The following is a 16,972-nucleotide window of genomic DNA, read 5'->3' as shown; positions in this document are numbered from 1 at the left end:
ACACACATTTCTGGCGACCCCAGAGACTTTTTTTTTTTTCTCTAAAATTAGCTTTTCATAATGTTTGTTATATGTGTTAAAAATACAGAGTAGTCCAGAATTAGTGCACAAAGTGACCAGATGTTTTTAGACCGCATTTTATTTCAACTAGATTTATATTTGAGAAAGTGAAAGTCTAAAACACAGTTGTTTAAGATTGTGTTTGTTATAATTTGAGAAAGAATAATAATCAATATATATTTTTTGATCATTATTTCCCCACAATTACTAGACATTTCAGGTGACCCAATTTCATTTCCAGGTGACCCCACATGAGGTCACGACCCCAAGGTTGAAAAACACTGACTTACAGTATTCAGGTTATTATCATGAGGCGCTGAGGCCAAACCAAGGCGTGGCACATGACGGACACACGCACACACACACAAAACTAAACTAAATTAAATATTTAGACCATGTGTGGGAATATGTAGAGGAGGAATTCTAGAGCTGGGCGATTTATCGAGATTTAAGATATATTAAGTTTTCTATTTTGGCGATATAAAAAATGCCAGTATCACCTATATTGATATATATATATATTTTTTTTTTATAGCAATTTTTTTTAATTAAAATACTCATTTTAGCAGTTGCTTTCACTTCTCAGAACAGCACAGTTAAAAGCACAGTTAGCCACACTACAGAACTCACTCACACGTGCTGTCCCTCAACCCTTTCTGGTCAGACTTTATTTGAATTGATAATTATAGTCTTTTATATCGTAAATCATCAATTACAGAAAAAATATTGAGCAATGACTTATGGTCCATATCACCCAGCCCTAAGGAATTCTACATAATACTAAAAAAAAAAGAATTATTTTGAATTTTTACACAGGATCAGAACAGGATAAGTGGGTACAGATGCTGCATTTTTACAGGCCAACCTGTAGGTGTCACTAAATTGAAGATAATTACCAAAATATTGTTTTTCTCCATTTTTTGTGTACAAGTAACAGTTTTTGTTGCACATTTTGTGAGATAATTTGCATTTAATAAAAATCTCTCCAGGCTTTGGTAAATTCTGCGGCTTAAGTAATTAAAATGTGTGTGTGCTGTGGCTCTGCAGTAGGTTTCCACCTTTCTTTGCAATGGCTGAATGGCTGAAGTGTGCAAACTTTCTCATTTGATTTTAGTCTTTTGTTGTTGGGAGCATGGGGGCGCACTGGTTTTGGTCCTGTGGCCACCAGATGAGGACAGGCTAATGTTAGTGTCCATGTAACTGAGCTGCTTCCACGTAACAATGTTTAAAAATAGAGTGTGTGCGTGTGTGTGTGTGTGTGTGTGTCCCACACACGGCAACAGGAGTTTAAAGCATGTCCCACTTTCCACTGAGTGCTCATCTCACATATAATGAAAAATAATGTAAAGATGCTTCGATGTGTCCCCAGGAGACCGAGTGGCTATCTCACAGATTAATTCATGATAAAAAGGCAAATATATAAATCAAATCTGCCGGTACAGTTAGCTCTCTCACTAAACGCAAGATATTTTACAAAAATACCCATTTCTCTACAATAATTGATGATATAGTACATACAGCTTTAAGCCAGTGAAAGCTGCTCTACTCATGCACGGTGTTGGATGTCATTAAAAGTTCATAGATTAATTCTGGAGGAAGTGATGGCTTTAACTAAAAGGAGCCTAACTCGTGGGACTTAAGGGAGTGTTTTCTTTTTTTAAGGCAAAGACAAACTGGGAAGTCGTAGAGGATAGGGAGTGGTTTACGGGGAGCAGTGAAGATGTTTCCATGGTCGTCTGAGCCATCCCTTATTCCCCACATGATAACCTTGTTGTTGGGTGATGGCAGAGAGGTTGGAGTGGGGGGGGTTGTGCTACCACAGGCTCAACGTGGGGTCCATGTTGATAAAGCCGGGGTTTTTGCGCAGCTCCCAGTACGTGTTGTTAGATACCCATCGCTCCCTGTGATGAGAATCTACCACTTTCCTGCAAAAGGAAGGAAGGAAGGAACTTTAAAGGTCTGTATCATGCTGTATCAACTTTTTTTTTAGCTTTTAACCTTGTTACAATGTTAATTACTTATCAAAAACACCCCCAAAGTATTATTGGGCTTCCTTATTGCATCTCTGAGCAATCCTCACTAATCCTGCTCTCTGAGCTGCTGCTCTGCCCTCTTCTGAAAAACGTGGAGTGGAGAAACTTCAGTGACATCACTACAGGCTGAACCCCCCCCCTCCAGGAAGTGCCTGCTGTCGGCATAAGTGCCAAATGCAAGTATATCCAACTGCAGCCGTGGGTTCAGTACAAGCAACGCCCACGTAAGCAATGTTTCAATGTGCTGAGCTGTTCCATTTTTAGTATGTGTTATATCGCCTCGTATCACCTTTGACTTGATCTGACGTGCTTGTGACACAATGCGATGCAGCGGTTGGACAAAACAAATGATTATCACCTTAAATGCACTATTCCTGTAGTTAATAGAGTTGTAACTTAGCAGTTTAACACTCCGGTGTTTACAGCAGCAGCTGCTGAAGTACACATACAGCCTGAAGCGCTGGGACGGGCTCACAATCACAATAACCACTTAAATATCCATGAGTTTTACTGTAATGTGCAGTTTTTTTGGCTGAAAATAACAACAGTGTGTGGATAGCAAAAAGAAAATTGCTTTGATGATCATTGATCTCTCTCGCAAGAGCGAGGCATGAAGTCAGCGTCTACAGACACGCCTACTCATGAATATGGATGAAGGCCCCTAAACAGCCCGTTTTTAGAAGTGCTCAGAAAGTCACTTTTCAGAGGCTAAAACTCTAGAAAACAGGCGAGTTTGGGAAAATAAACCTCAAATACTACGTTTGTTGTTGGGGTTCTTAGAACAAATGGAGATGGGTAAAAAAATAGCATATATATAGGACCTTTAAAGTAATGGTCTTTCTTTGAAATCACACACTAACGTACTACCCACTGTAGTATACTTCCAAGTTTCCCAAGATGCATTTCAAACCTACAACGACAAAAGCCTGAAGCACAGTGAGGCTAAATGTCTCCATTGATTCTTCATCTTTGAAAGTCTTTAAAACATTTTACGTTCCGCTCTCAACTCATCATCAGTTAAGTATGACTAGTGTGCCCACCGTGCATACTCAAAAATGTCCAGATATAGTATGAATCCTAGTATTTCTCAATCTTTCCATACTATCTGTAAATGCACTACATACTCAGTTTAACGTCAGACTTAGTATGAGTACTATGTGATTTCGAACACAGCCATTTTTTTTTTTTTATCAGAATAATTCTCAGTGTAGGCGTCATAAATCAAAGATGATTTGTTTGAGAAAAATGATGTATAAGGTTAAAATTTTGCAGCTCGAAAGTTTGTTTTATGTCACATTTGCTAGCTGGCCAAAATGATAGAGTAATCGTAATAATTCTGTATAATATGCTAATTCCTCTACAGAAACCAGATGATCTATGCCATTAAGTGTAGGGGAAAAATATCATCCCAATATCGTGCATCCCTAAGTGTTCTGATGTGTGAAAGAAAACATTTACTCTGCACGTGTTTCATATAAAAACAGGCAACGATCTACTGACGACGAGACTTGAGTTATTTATAGTGTTTATGTTGGATTCCAGAGCTCTGTCCAGGATGTCTCCTGCTGCTAATTTTCATGGACAGGATGTGGATTCCAGATCAATGTGTGGGGGCGCCAGTCTCCACTCTTTTCAGATGATGCCGTCCTGATTGCATCATTTAATAAGGCCTGTGACCTGTGAAGCAGCTTTGAAGCTGCACCGCTAAGTGTGGCTGCATTGGCTTTAAATTGAGCTGGTATGTGAACATAAACGGATGAATTATTCCATGTAGGAGGAAACGGAACTAATTTTCTACTGTACTTTCTGTAATGTTTACAGTGTTGCATCTAAAAGACTTGTTCTTTCTTATTATGAAGTTAAACATGACCTTCATTTGCAAACACAAAGGGGAGCTCAGTATTTTGACATCAGTCTGTGACACTTGAGACACTTTTAATCTGATGGAATTGCTCATTATTATTATTATCATAAAACATCATGATGCATACTGTATACGTCCTATTTCATTGAGTTATTATTTAATGGTTGTGTTTCAGCGGCTCAGCTGTAAATGATTGATGGTTTGCTCCAAAGGTGGCCGGGCTGTTGATTCAGCACTTTATAAGCTGCAGGCACTTATTCAGCAGGTAATGGTTGGTTATGTTGACGTGATGGTGACAGATTATATACAAATACACCGTTGTCATCGTTATCCTGCACATCTTAATGAGTTTGATTTTTTTGTGTCCATTTTTTTTTCTTCTTCTGAGCAGTTTTCAAAATAGGTCGAGAAAAAACCCCGCTGACCGTTATCAACAACTGAAGATCCACTCAGCAGGGCTAATTAAATTCTGCCTCACAGCACTGGGAGATCATTTGTTCAGACCACACGTAGGAACGGTCATGTTTCTGTTTTATCTAGAGAGCTGCAATAAATTCATTTTAAAGGTTATTATGAAATATTTATTTTGCATTTAAATCAGCTCCTATCACACAGGGTCCACCTATTGACTGGTTGTTGCTATGTATCATAAATAATGTGAATATTGTGTTAGGTGTAACACAATATACCATCCTTCCATCCATCCTCATTATTTTCTAACACCAAAATATTTTCCTCATATATTGTTACTCCACTAAACGTGTAATAGAATGCGTATCGTGTGTGTGTGTGTGTTAGCACTGCAACCCTAATACCTTAAACGATATCACAATCCATCATATTTTCAATGCCACCCTTTGTGAATCACAGCTGATGAGGTACTCGCACATATATTTACTGCGACAAATTGCTGCATCACAAGTGATAATTACTGCAAATAAGTCCTAAATATATAAAGTTAATACTTCTACTAACTTGTACCCTATACCAGAGATTGGCAACTCGTGGCACTCCCCAGAACAAATACACAAACGAAAAGAAAAATACACAAAATGACCCCCTAAAAAAAAAAATGTAAAATACAACAAAATAACAACAAATATATAGAAAATAACTCCAAAAACCACACAAAATGACAACAAAAGTACACAAAATGATATTGAAATACACAAATTGATTTAGAATCAACAAAACAATACACAAACTGGCAGAAGAAAAACAAAAAATGACAACAAAACTACACAAAATGACTCCAAAAACCAACAAAAATACACAAAATTGGATTAAAAAAACAGACAAATTGACTCAACACACTGAAAATGACAACAAAAGTACACAAAAAGGCGGGAAAAACTTACAAAATGACATCAAATATAGGCAAAATAACTCAAAAAATACTCAAAATGACAAAAAAAAAATGCAAAATGACAGAACACACAAAACGACAACAAGAATCGACAAAATAACAGAAAACTACAAAATGACAATCCAAAATAGCTCCAAAAAAACACAAACCCTTTTATATTGTCCCGTATTAATATTCAGATTGGTCATTATTCTAAATATTGACATGAATAATGATAATATAGTCCTTAGATCAGACAATCACAGGTCTGTGGCTTCCATTGTGATAAAAGACTGCACTAAACACTATACTAAGTCTATACTGTCCTTAAACTAAGAGATTTGTGGCTGAATTTGTTTCCCACTTGGATATATAACATCTGGCTGCGTGCTCTCTGTCTTACTTAAAGAAGCGTGGCTCATGTCGGATGTTGTTATCCTCATTCCACTTCCTCCTGGCCCTCTGCATGTCCTCGATACGCTGCTTCTCTGACGATGCCATCTCCACATTCCCTTCTTCTAGATGTCTGTGTGAGCCAAACAGTTTTCACAGTCATACATCAGAATTAGAAATAACCTCAGGGATGTGGGGTGGGGATATAGAAAAGCTACAGTACCTTTGATCAGGCCTGAAACGTGCATCAGTGCGGGGCAGGACATCTTTTAACTCTGGGCAGAGTTCATTCAGTTCAATAGCAAACCTGGTGAAGCCGTAATAGAGCTCGTAGTCTGTGGGCATCGAGCCTAACATGGAAAATGAAATTTAAAAACGTGAAAATCCATTTTCAGCTTCAAATCTACCAGTGGACCTTGAATAACTGATGCAACACAGGTTATAAAGCAATAAGATCAACAACAACAAAAAAAGACCCGACCTGGTCTCCAGATGCACTTTGCCGATGGTGGAACGCCACAATAAAGACCTTCGTGCCATTTTCCAAACAGCCTGTGGATCACTTTCCCTTCTTGATCCATCACAAAGCCTTGGACCTCGTTCACATTAGAGCTCCAGTAGTTTCCCTGAAACATGCAACAGTAAAACACTCACAGACATCACTTATTAAGAGTTTCACTCCAGCTAAAGCATCTGGAACATTTATTATTCCAGCCTGTCGGGGTTACCTTGATGAAGGTAAGTTTGCAGAGGCAAGCGCTGCTCTTCATGTTTCTGATGGTGATCTCCCCGTAGTGTTCGATCCACCGTCGTCCACTGAGAATGTTGTGAACACATGTGGTGACTTTATTCCATTCATAATGATCTCCAAACCTAGAAGGACATAATACATTATTGTACTGTAGATGATCAACAGGAAAACTGTCTTTTCAGTTACAAATAACTAATTAAAAAACATCAATGAATAGTTAAATCTATTAGCCTTGATTAAAGCACCTTGAAAATATAGAGTAATAGGAAGTATATGATTTCCCTGTTTAGTCTAGACCACTTGTGTCAAACTCAAGGCCAGGGGGCCAAATCTGGCCTTTGGAGCATCAAATTCGGCCCGCAGGTGACATGAGAAAACAAAAATTATTGTGTAAATGACCAAATAATTCATTAGTGGATATCTCAAATTTACAATTTTAGTGAAACAACACAAATATTTTGAGGGGCTTGCTCGTCCTTTTTTTTAAATGTATATTGTGGAAATCTTGCAATTTCTCACATACAATTCCACAAAGTTCCTCTAAATTACGCACAAATTGGGTACAAAATCAAAAAGTTGTAAAGTGAAAACCCTGCAGGAAATAGGGCACAATGATGTTAAAATTGCTCTTTTTTCTTACCTGAAATCTTGAGATGAAACAGGTCCATATTTGGCCACTGACCTAAAATGAGTTTGACACCCTTGGTCTAGACTATAATGAGTTGAGGAGACTTAATGTGGCTGCCCTTCATAAACTACAGGAGCTGCTTGTTTTTTCAGTTTCAGGCTGCTCGTCTGGTGTTATGTCAATGTGTAAATTACCTGGGAATCACAAGGCTTATGGTGCCGATTGGTAAAATTTCCATTGATTTTCCCCAGAATTTGTTCTTCCATCTTACATCTGAAAAACAATGACGAAAAATTGAACTTATTATTGTACTAAAATAACATAAACAGAGAAAAATGAAAGCCTAAATGTTACGCTGCAGTTGAATTAAACAGGGCCTACCTTGCCAAAAGGTGAAGTTCTTAGACTCACAGTGGCAGGAGGAAACAGGAGGGTGGTGGCTAACCTTTAATAAACAATAAACACAATTTATATGAAATGGCAAATTTAATCACGTTAAAAGTCAGATCAAAGTAAATTTGCTCCTAAAATGGAGGATCAACATTTGAAAACTACTTTGGTTGGAGACCGATAATAATGAGCGTCACTCAAGTATAATATATTAAAATGTTAAGACAATGTTCAAGCCTGTTCCAGCTAATTCAGTGCGCTTCATGAACAGATCAATCATTGGGTTCACACAAAGGGTTCTATATTATTGCGAGCAAAAATCTAAATACTCAAAGTGAATTAAAAAAAAAAAATATATATATATATATATATATATATATATATATATACAATGTGACAATATAATAATGAGAGCCCATACTGTATGGAACAGCTGATCAGCTGTTGTATTTGGTCAGTGTGGGTATTTGGTGCGATTGCTCTTCACAAAAAGTGGAAAATGAAAAAAGTGACAAACACCCCAAATCAGAGGTAAGGCATGAAAATTTAAAAACTTTAGAATTTTTTTCCTGAGATAAGGCTATCACAATACCCTAAAACGAATGCAAATATGATGAGCACACTTAAACTGGGATTAAAATGCAGTAAGGCATGAAAAATGAGAAAAAAGTAACGAACACTTTTTGTCTTTTAAGGCATCCATCCATCCATCTTCTTCCGCATAGCCGTTTCCGGGTAAGCGGAAAACATAAAAATGGAAAAACTTTGGATTTTTTTTTTCTGAGATAAGGCTATAACAAGACCCTAAAACGAGTACAAATACAATGTGCACACTTGTAGTGAAAATGCAGTGTTAGCTTTAGTTGGGCAAAAAAATTGAAAAATTTTGGATTCTTTTTTTCTGAGATAAGGCTATCACAAGAACCTAAAACTAGTACAAATATGATGAGCACACTTAAACTGGGATTAAAATGCAGTTAAGCATGAAAAATGAGAAAAAGTGACAAACACCCCAAATCAGAGGCAAGGCTTTGGTAAGGCATAAAAAAATTGAAAAATTTTGGATTCTTTTTTTCTGAGATAAGGCTATCACAAGAACCTAAAACTAGAACAAATATGATGTGCACACTTCAACTAGAGTTCAAAAATACAGTAAGACACAAAAAATTAGAAAAAAGTGTAAAAAAAAGAAAAAAGTGACAAACACCCCCAATTTCAGAGGTAAGGCTATAAGTAAGGCATAAAAATGAAAAAAATTAGATTTTTTTTTTCTGAGATGTTATCACAAGACCCTAAAACTAGTGCAAATATGATGAGCACACTTAAACTGGGATTAAAAAGAAGTAAGACATGAAAAATGAGAAAAAAGTGACAAACACCTCAAATCAAATATAAGGCTATAGTAAGGCATAAAAATTGAAAAAATTTGGATTTTTTTTTTCTGAGATAAGGCTATCACAAGACCCTAAAACTAGTGCAAATATGATGAGCACACTTAAACTGGGATTAAAAAGAAGTAAGACATGAAAAATGAGAAAAAAGTGACAAACACCTCAAATCAAATATAAGGCTATAGTAAGGCATAAAAATTGAAAAATTTTGGATTTTTTTTTTTCTGAGATAAGGCTATCACACAACCCTAAAAATAGTAAAAATATGATGTGCACACTTCAACTAGAGTAAAAAATGCATTAAGACACGAAAAATGAGAAAAAAGTGTAAAAAAAGAAAAAAGTGACAAACACCCCAATTTAAGAGGTAAGGCTTTAGTAAGGCATCAAAATTGAAAAATTTTGGATTTTTTTTTCTGAGATAAGGCTATCACACCACCCTAAAATAGTAAAAATATGATGTGCACACTTCAACTAGAGTTAAAAATACATTAAGACACGAAAAATGAGAAAAAAGTGTAAAAAAAGAAAAAAGTGACAAACCCCAATTTAAGAGGTAAGGCTATAGTAAGGCATAAAAATTGAAAAACTTTGAATTTTTTTTTTTCTGAGATAAGGCTATCACACCACCCTAAAAATAGTACAAAAATGATGAGCACACTTAAACTGGGATTAAAAAGAAGGAAGACATGAAAAATGAGAAAAAAGTGACAAACACCTCAAATCAAATATAAGGCTATAGTAAGGCATAAAAATTGAAAAAATTTGGATTTTTTTTTTCTGAAATAAGGCTATCAAAAGAACCTAAAACTAGTACAAATATGATGAGCACAATTAAACTGGGATTAAAATGCAGTAAAGCATGAAAAATGAGAAAAAGTGACAAACACCCCAAATCAGAGGTAAGGCTTTAGTAAGGCATAAAAATTGAAAAATTTTGGATTTTTTTTTTTCTGAGATAAGGCTATCACACCACCCTAAAAATAGTAAAAATATGATGTGCACACTTCAACTAGAGTTAAAAATGCAGTAACACCCGAAAAATGAGAAAAAAGTGTAAAAAAAGAAAAAGTGACAAACACCCCAATTTAAGAGGTAAGGCTATAGTAAGGCATAAAAATTGAAAAACTTTGAAATTTTTTTTTCTGAGATAAGGCTATCACAAGACCCTAAAACTAGTGCAAATATGATGAGCACACTTAAACTGGGATTAAAAAAAAATAAGACATGAAAAATGAGAAAAAAGTGACAAACACCTCAAATCAAATATAAGGCTATAGTAAGGCATAAAAATTGAAAAACTTTGAAATTTTTTTTTCTGAGATAAGGCTATCACAACACCCTAAAACTAGTGCAAATATGATGAGCACACTTAAACTGGGATTAAAAAGAAGTAAGACATGAAAAATGAGAAAAAAGTGACAAACACCCCAAATCAGAGGTAAGGCTTTAGTAAGGCATAAAAATTGAAAAATTTTGGATTTTTTTTTTCTGAGATAAGGCTATCACACCACCCTAAAAATAGTACAAATATGATGAGCACACTTAAACTGGGATTAAAATGCAGTAAAGCATGAAAAATGAGAAAAAGTGACAAACACCCCAAATCAGAGGTAAGGCTTTAGTAAGGCATAAAAATTGAAAAATTTTGGACTTTTTTTTTTCTGAGATAAGGCTATCACACCACCCTAAAAATAGTAAAAATATGATGTGCACACTTCAACTAGAGTTAAAAATGCAGTAACACCCGAAAAATGAGAAAAAAGTGTAAAAAAAGAAAAAAGTGACAAACACCCCAAATCAGAGGTAAGGCTTTAGTAAGGCATAAAAATTGAAAAATTTTGGATTTTTTTTTTCTGAGATAAGGCTATCACACCACCCTAAAAATAGTAAAAATATGATGTGCACACTTCAACTAGAGTTAAAAATGCAGTAACACCCGAAAAATGAGAAAAAAGTGTAAAAAAAGAAAAAGTGACAAACACCCCAATTTAAGAGGTAAGGCTATAGTAAGGCATAAAAATTGAAAAATTTTGGATTCTTTTTTTCTGAGATAAGGCTATCACACCACCCTAAAAATAGTACAAATATGATGAGCACACTTAAACTGGGATTAAAAAGAAGTAAGACATGAAAAATGAGAAAAAAGTGACAAACACCTCAAATCAAATATAAGGCTATAGTAAGGCATAAAAATTGAAAAAATTTGGATTTTTTTTTTTCTGAAATAAGGCTATCAAAAGAACCTAAAACTAGTACAAATATGATGAGCACAATTAAACTGGGATTAAAATGCAGTAAAGAATGAAAAATGAGAAAAAGTGACAAACACCCCAAATCAGAGGTAAGGCTTTTAGTAAGGCATAAAAATTGAAAAATTTTGGATTTTTTTTTTCTGAGATAAGGCTATCACACCACCCTAAAAATAGTAAAAATATGATGTGCACACTTCACTAGAGATAAAAATGCAGTAACACCCGAAAAATGAGAAAAAAGTGTAAAAAAAGAAAAAGTGACAACACCCCAATTTAAGAGGTAAGGCTATAGTAAGGCATAAAAATTGAAAAAAATTTCAAATTTTTTTTTCTGAGATAAGGCTATCACAAGACCCTAAAACTAGTGCAAATATGATGAGCAAACTTAAACTGGGATTAAAAAGAAATAAGACATGAAAATGAGAAAAAAGTGACAAACACCTCAAATCAAATATAAGGCTATAGTAAGGCATAAAAATTGAAAAACTTTGAATTCTTTTTTTCTGAGATAAGGCTATCACAAGACCCTAAAACTAGTGCAAATATGATGAGCACACTTAAACTGGGATTAAAAAGAAGTAAGACATGAAAAATGAGAAAAAAGTGACAAACACCTCAAATAAAATATAAGGCTATAGTAAGGCATAAAAAATTGAAAAATTTGGATTTTTTTTTTCTGAAATAAGGCTATCAAAAGAACCTAAAACTAGTACAAATATGATGAGCACAATTAAACTGGGATTAAAATGCAGTAAAGCATGAAAAATGAGAAAAAGTGACAAACACCCCAAATCAGAGGTAAGGCTTTAGTAAGGCATAAAAATTGAAAAATTTTGGATTTTTTTTTTCTGAGATAAGGCTATCACACCACCCTAAAAATAGTACAAATATGATGAGCACACTTAAACTGGGATTAAAATGCAGTAAAGCATGAAAAATGAGAAAAAGTGACAAACACCCCAAATCAGAGGTAAGGCTTTAGTAAGGCATAAAAAATTGAAAAATTTTGGATTTTTTTTTTTCTGGGATAAGGCTATCACACCACCCTAAAAATAGCAAAAATATGATGCGCACACTTCAACTAGAGTTAAAAATGCAGTAACACCCGACACCGAAAAATGAGAAAAAAGTGTAAAAAAAGAAAAAAAGTGACAAACACCCCCAATTTAAGAGGTAAGGCTATAGTAAGGCATAAAAATTGAAAAACTTTGAAATTTTTTTTTCTGAGATAAGGCTATCACAAGACCCTAAAACTAGTGCAAATACGATGAGCACACTTAAACTGGGATTAAAAAGAAATAAGACATGAAAAATGAGAAAAAAGTGACAAACACCTCAAAGCAATATAAGGCTATAGTAAGGCATAAAATTGAAAAAAGTTTGAAATTTTTTTTCTGAGATAAGGCTATCACAAGACCCTAAAACTAGTACAAATATGATGAGCACACTTAAACTGGGATTAAAAGAAGTAAGACATGAAAAATGAGAAAAAGTGACAAACACCTCAAATCAAATATAAGGCTATAGTAAGGCATAAAAATTGAAAAAATTTGGATTTTTTTTTTTCTGAAATAAGGCTATCAAAAGAACCTAAAACTAGTACAAATATGATAAGCACATTTAAACTGGGATTAAAATGCAGTTGGGTATGAAAAATGAGAAAAAGTGGGTAAAAGGACAAACACCCTAAATCAAAGGTAAGGCTATAGTAAGGCATACAAATTGAAAAAAATTTGATTTTTTTTTTCTGAGAAAAGGCTATCACATGACCCTAAAAATAGTAAAATATGATGTGCACCACTTCAACTAGAGATAAAAATGCAGTAACACCCGAAAAATGAGAAAAAAGTGTAAAAAAAGAAAAAGTGACAAACACCCCAATTTAAGAGGTAAGGCTATAGTAAGGCATAAAAATTGAAAAACTTTGAAATTTTTTTTTTCTGAGATAAGGCTATCACAAGACCCTAAAACTAGTGCAATATGATGAGCAAACTTAAACTGGGATTAAAAAGAAATAAGACATGAAAAATGAGAAAAAAGTGACAACACCTCAAATCAAATATAAGGCTATAGTAAGGCATAAAAATTGAAAAACTTTGAATTCTTTTTTTCTGAGATAAGGCTATCACCAAGACCCTAAAACTAGTGCAAATATGATGAGCACACTTAAACTGGGATTAAAAAGAAGTAAGACATGAAAATGAGAAAAAAGTGACAAAACACCTCAAATAAAATATAAGGCTATAGTAAGGCATAAAAATTGAAAAAAATTGATTTTTTTTTTCTGAAATAAAGCTATCAAAAGAACCTAAAACTAGTACAAATATGATGAGCACAATTAAACTTGGATTAAAATGCAGTAAAGCATGAAAAATGAGGAAAAAGTGACAACACCACCCCAAATCAGAGGTAAGGCTTTAGTAAGGCATAAAAATTGAAAAATTTTGGATTTTTTTTTTCTGAGATAAGGCTATCACACCACCCTAAAAATAGTACAAATATGATGAGCACACTTAACTGGGATAAAAATGCAGGAAGGTATGAAAAATGACAAAAAATGACAAACACCCCATATCCGAGGTAAGGCTATAGCAAGGCATAAAAATTGAAAAAATTTAGATTTTTTTTTCTGAGATAAGACTATCACACCCACCCTAAAAATAGGAAAAATATGATGTGCACACTTCAACTAGAGTAAAAATGCAGTAACACCCGAAAAAATGAGAAAAAAGTGTAAAAAAAGAAAAAAGTGACAAACAACCCCAAATCAGAGGTAAGGCTTTAGTAAGGCATAAAAATGGAAAAAATTTGAATTTTTTTTTTTCTGAGAAAAGGCTATCACAAAACCCTAAACTAGTGCAAATATGATGTGCACACTTAAACTGGGATTAAAAAGAAATAAGACATGAAAATGAGAAAAAGTGACAAACACCTCAAATCAAATATAAGGCTATAGTAAGGCATAAAAATTAAAAATTATGGATTTTTTTTTTCTGAGATAAGGCTATCACACCACCCTAAAAATAGTACAATATGATGAGCACACTTAAACTGGGATTAAAATGCAGCAAAGCATGAAAAATGAGAAAAAGTGACAAACACCCCCAATCAGAGGTAAGGCTTTAGTAAGGCATAAAAATTGAAAAATTTTTGGATTTTTTTTTTCTGAGATAAGGCTATCACACCACCCTAAAAATAGTACAAATATGATGAGCACACTTAAAACTGGGATTTAAATGCAGTAAAGCATGAAAAATGAGAAAACAGTGACAAACACCCCCAATCAGAGGTAAGGCTTTAGTCAGGCATAAAATTGAAAAATTTTGGATTTTTTTTTTCTGAGATAAACGCTATCACAAGAACCTAAAACTAGAAAAAATATGATGTGCACACTTCACGATAGTTAAAGAATACAGTAGACACAAAAAGATGAGAAAAAAAGTGTAAAAAAAAAAAAAAAGTGACAAACACCCCAATTTAAGAGGTAAGGCGATAGTAAGGCATAAAATTTAAAAACTTTGAATTTTTTTTTCTTATATAAGGCTATCCCAAGACCCTTAAACTAGTGCAAATATGATTAGCACCCTTAAACTGGGATTAAAAAGAAGTAGACATGAAAAATGAGAAAAAAGTGACAAACACCTTCAAATCAATATAAGGCATAAAAATTGAAAATATTTGGATTTTTTTTTTTCTGAAATAAGGATATCAAATGAACCTAAAACTAGTACAAATTATGATGAGCACACTTAAACTGGGATTAAAATGCAGTAAAGCATGAAAATGAGAAAAAGTGACAAACACCCCAAATCAGAGACAAGGCTTTAGTAAGGCATAAAAATTGAAAAATTTTGGATTTTTTTTTTTCTGGGATAAGGCTATCACACCACCCTAAAAATAGTAAAAAATATGATGTGCACACTTCAACTAGAGTTAAAAATGCAGTAACACCCGAAAAATGAGAAAAAAGTGTAAAAAAAGAAAAAAGTGACAAACACCCCCAATTTAAGATGTAAGGCTATAGTAAGGCATAAAATTGAAAAACTTTGAATTTTTTTTTTTCTGAGATAAGGCTATCACAATACCCTAAAACTAGTGCAAATATGATGAGCACACTTAAACTGGGATTAAAAAGAAATAAGACATGAAAAATGAGAAAAAAGTGACAAACACCTCAAATCAAATATAAGGCTATAGTAAGGCATAAAAATTGAAAAATTTTGGATTTTTTTTTTCTGAGATAAGGCTATCACACCACCCTAAAAATAGTAAAAATATGATGTGCACACTTCAACTAGAGTTAAAAATGCAGTAACACCCGAAAAATGAGAAAAAAGGTGTAAAAAAAGAAAAAAGTGACAACACCCCAATTTAAGAGGTAAGGCTATAGTAAGGCATAAAATTGAAAAACTTTGAATTTTTTTTTTCTCAGATAAGGCTATCACACCACCCTAAAAATAGTACAAATATGATGAGCACACTTAAACTGGGATTAAAAAGAAGTAAGACATGAAAAATGAGAAAAAAGTGACAAACACCTCAAATCAAATATAAGGCTATAGTAAGGCATAAAAATTGAAAAAATTTGGATTTTTTTTTTCTGAAATAAGGCTATCAAAAGAACCTAAAACTAGTACAAATATGATGAGCACAATTAAACTGGGATTAAAATGCAGTAAAGAATGAAAAATGAGAAAAAGTGACAAACACCCCAAATCAGAGGTAAGGCTTTTAGTAAGGCAATAAAAATTGAAAAATTTTGGATTTTTTTTTTCTGAGATAAGGCTATCACACCACCCTAAAAATAGTAAAAATATGATGTGCACACTTCAACTAGAGATAAAAATGCAGTAACACCCGAAAAATGAGAAAAAGTGTAAAAAAAGAAAAAGTGACAAACACCCCAATTTAAGAGGTAAGGCTATAGTAAGGCATAAAATTGAAAAAACTTGAAATTTTTTTTTCTGAGATAAGGCTATCACAAGACCCTAAAACTAGTGCAAATATGATGAGCAAACTTAAACTGGGATTAAAAAGAAATAAGACATGAAAAATGAGAAAAAAGTGACAAACACCTCAAATCAAATATAAGGCTATAGAAATGCATAAAAATTGAAAAACTTTGAAATTTTTTTTTCTGAGATAAGGCTATCACAAGACCCTAAAACTAGTGCAAAATATGATGAGCACACTTAAACTGGGATTAAAAAGAAGTAAGACATGAAAATGAGAAAAAAAGTGACAACCCCTCAAATAAAATATAAGGCTATAGTAAGGCATAAAAATTGAAAAAATTTGGATTTTTTTTTTCTGAAATAAGGCTATCAAAAGAACCTAAAACTAGTACAAATATGATGAGCACAATTAAACTGGGATTAAAAAGCAGTAAAGCATGAAAAATGAGAAAAAGTGACAAACACCCCAAATCAGAGGTAAGGCTTTAGTAAGGCATAAAAATTGAAAAATTTTGGATTTTTTTTTTCTGAGATAAGGCTATCACACCACCCTAAAAATAGTACAAATATGATGAGCACACTTAAACTGGGATTAAAATGCAGTAAAGCATGAAAAATGAGAAAAAGTGACAAACACCCCAATTTCAGAGGTAAGGCTTTAGGTAAGGCATAAAAATTGAAAAATCTTGGATTTTTTTTTTCTGAGATAACGTTATCACAAGAACCTAAAACTAGAACAAATATGATGTGCACACTTCAAAGAGAGTTAAAAATACAGTAAGACACAAAAAATGAGAAAAAAGCGTAAAAAAAGAAAAAAGTGACAAACACCCCAATTTCAGAGGTAAGGCTATAGTAAGGCATGAAAATTGAAAAACTTTGAAATTTTTGTTTCTGAGATAAGGCT

The 16,972-nt window shown here is 33.6% G+C and overlaps 1 protein-coding gene across 3 annotated transcripts in view; it reads right to left on the bottom strand.

Annotated features, from left to right (window-relative positions):
- Positions 1–613: 613 nt before the first annotated feature.
- The window catches only part of osbpl6 (oxysterol binding protein-like 6), a 57,938-nt gene continuing 41,579 nt past the window's right edge, over positions 614–16,972 (bottom strand). For all 3 annotated transcript variants that reach the window (XM_028436528.1, XM_028436526.1, XM_028436527.1), the window contains 7 exons: positions 7,456–7,519; positions 7,269–7,347; positions 6,424–6,568; positions 6,177–6,321; positions 5,919–6,045; positions 5,706–5,828; positions 614–1,985 (listed from right to left, as the gene is read on the bottom strand). In XM_028436528.1, coding sequence (XP_028292329.1) covers positions 1,874–1,985; positions 5,706–5,828; positions 5,919–6,045; positions 6,177–6,321; positions 6,424–6,568; positions 7,269–7,347; positions 7,456–7,519 — 795 coding nt within the window. In that variant the 3' untranslated portion in view covers positions 614–1,873. The remainder of the gene's footprint in view (positions 1,986–5,705; positions 5,829–5,918; positions 6,046–6,176; positions 6,322–6,423; positions 6,569–7,268; positions 7,348–7,455; positions 7,520–16,972) is intronic.

Source organism: Gouania willdenowi, chromosome 21, assembly GCF_900634775.1.
Source record: "Gouania willdenowi chromosome 21, fGouWil2.1, whole genome shotgun sequence".
NCBI classification, from domain to species: domain Eukaryota; kingdom Metazoa; phylum Chordata; class Actinopteri; order Blenniiformes; family Gobiesocidae; genus Gouania; species Gouania willdenowi.
Note: the sequence above shows the minus strand (reverse complement) of the source record. Positions and strands in the feature narration are given on the sequence as shown.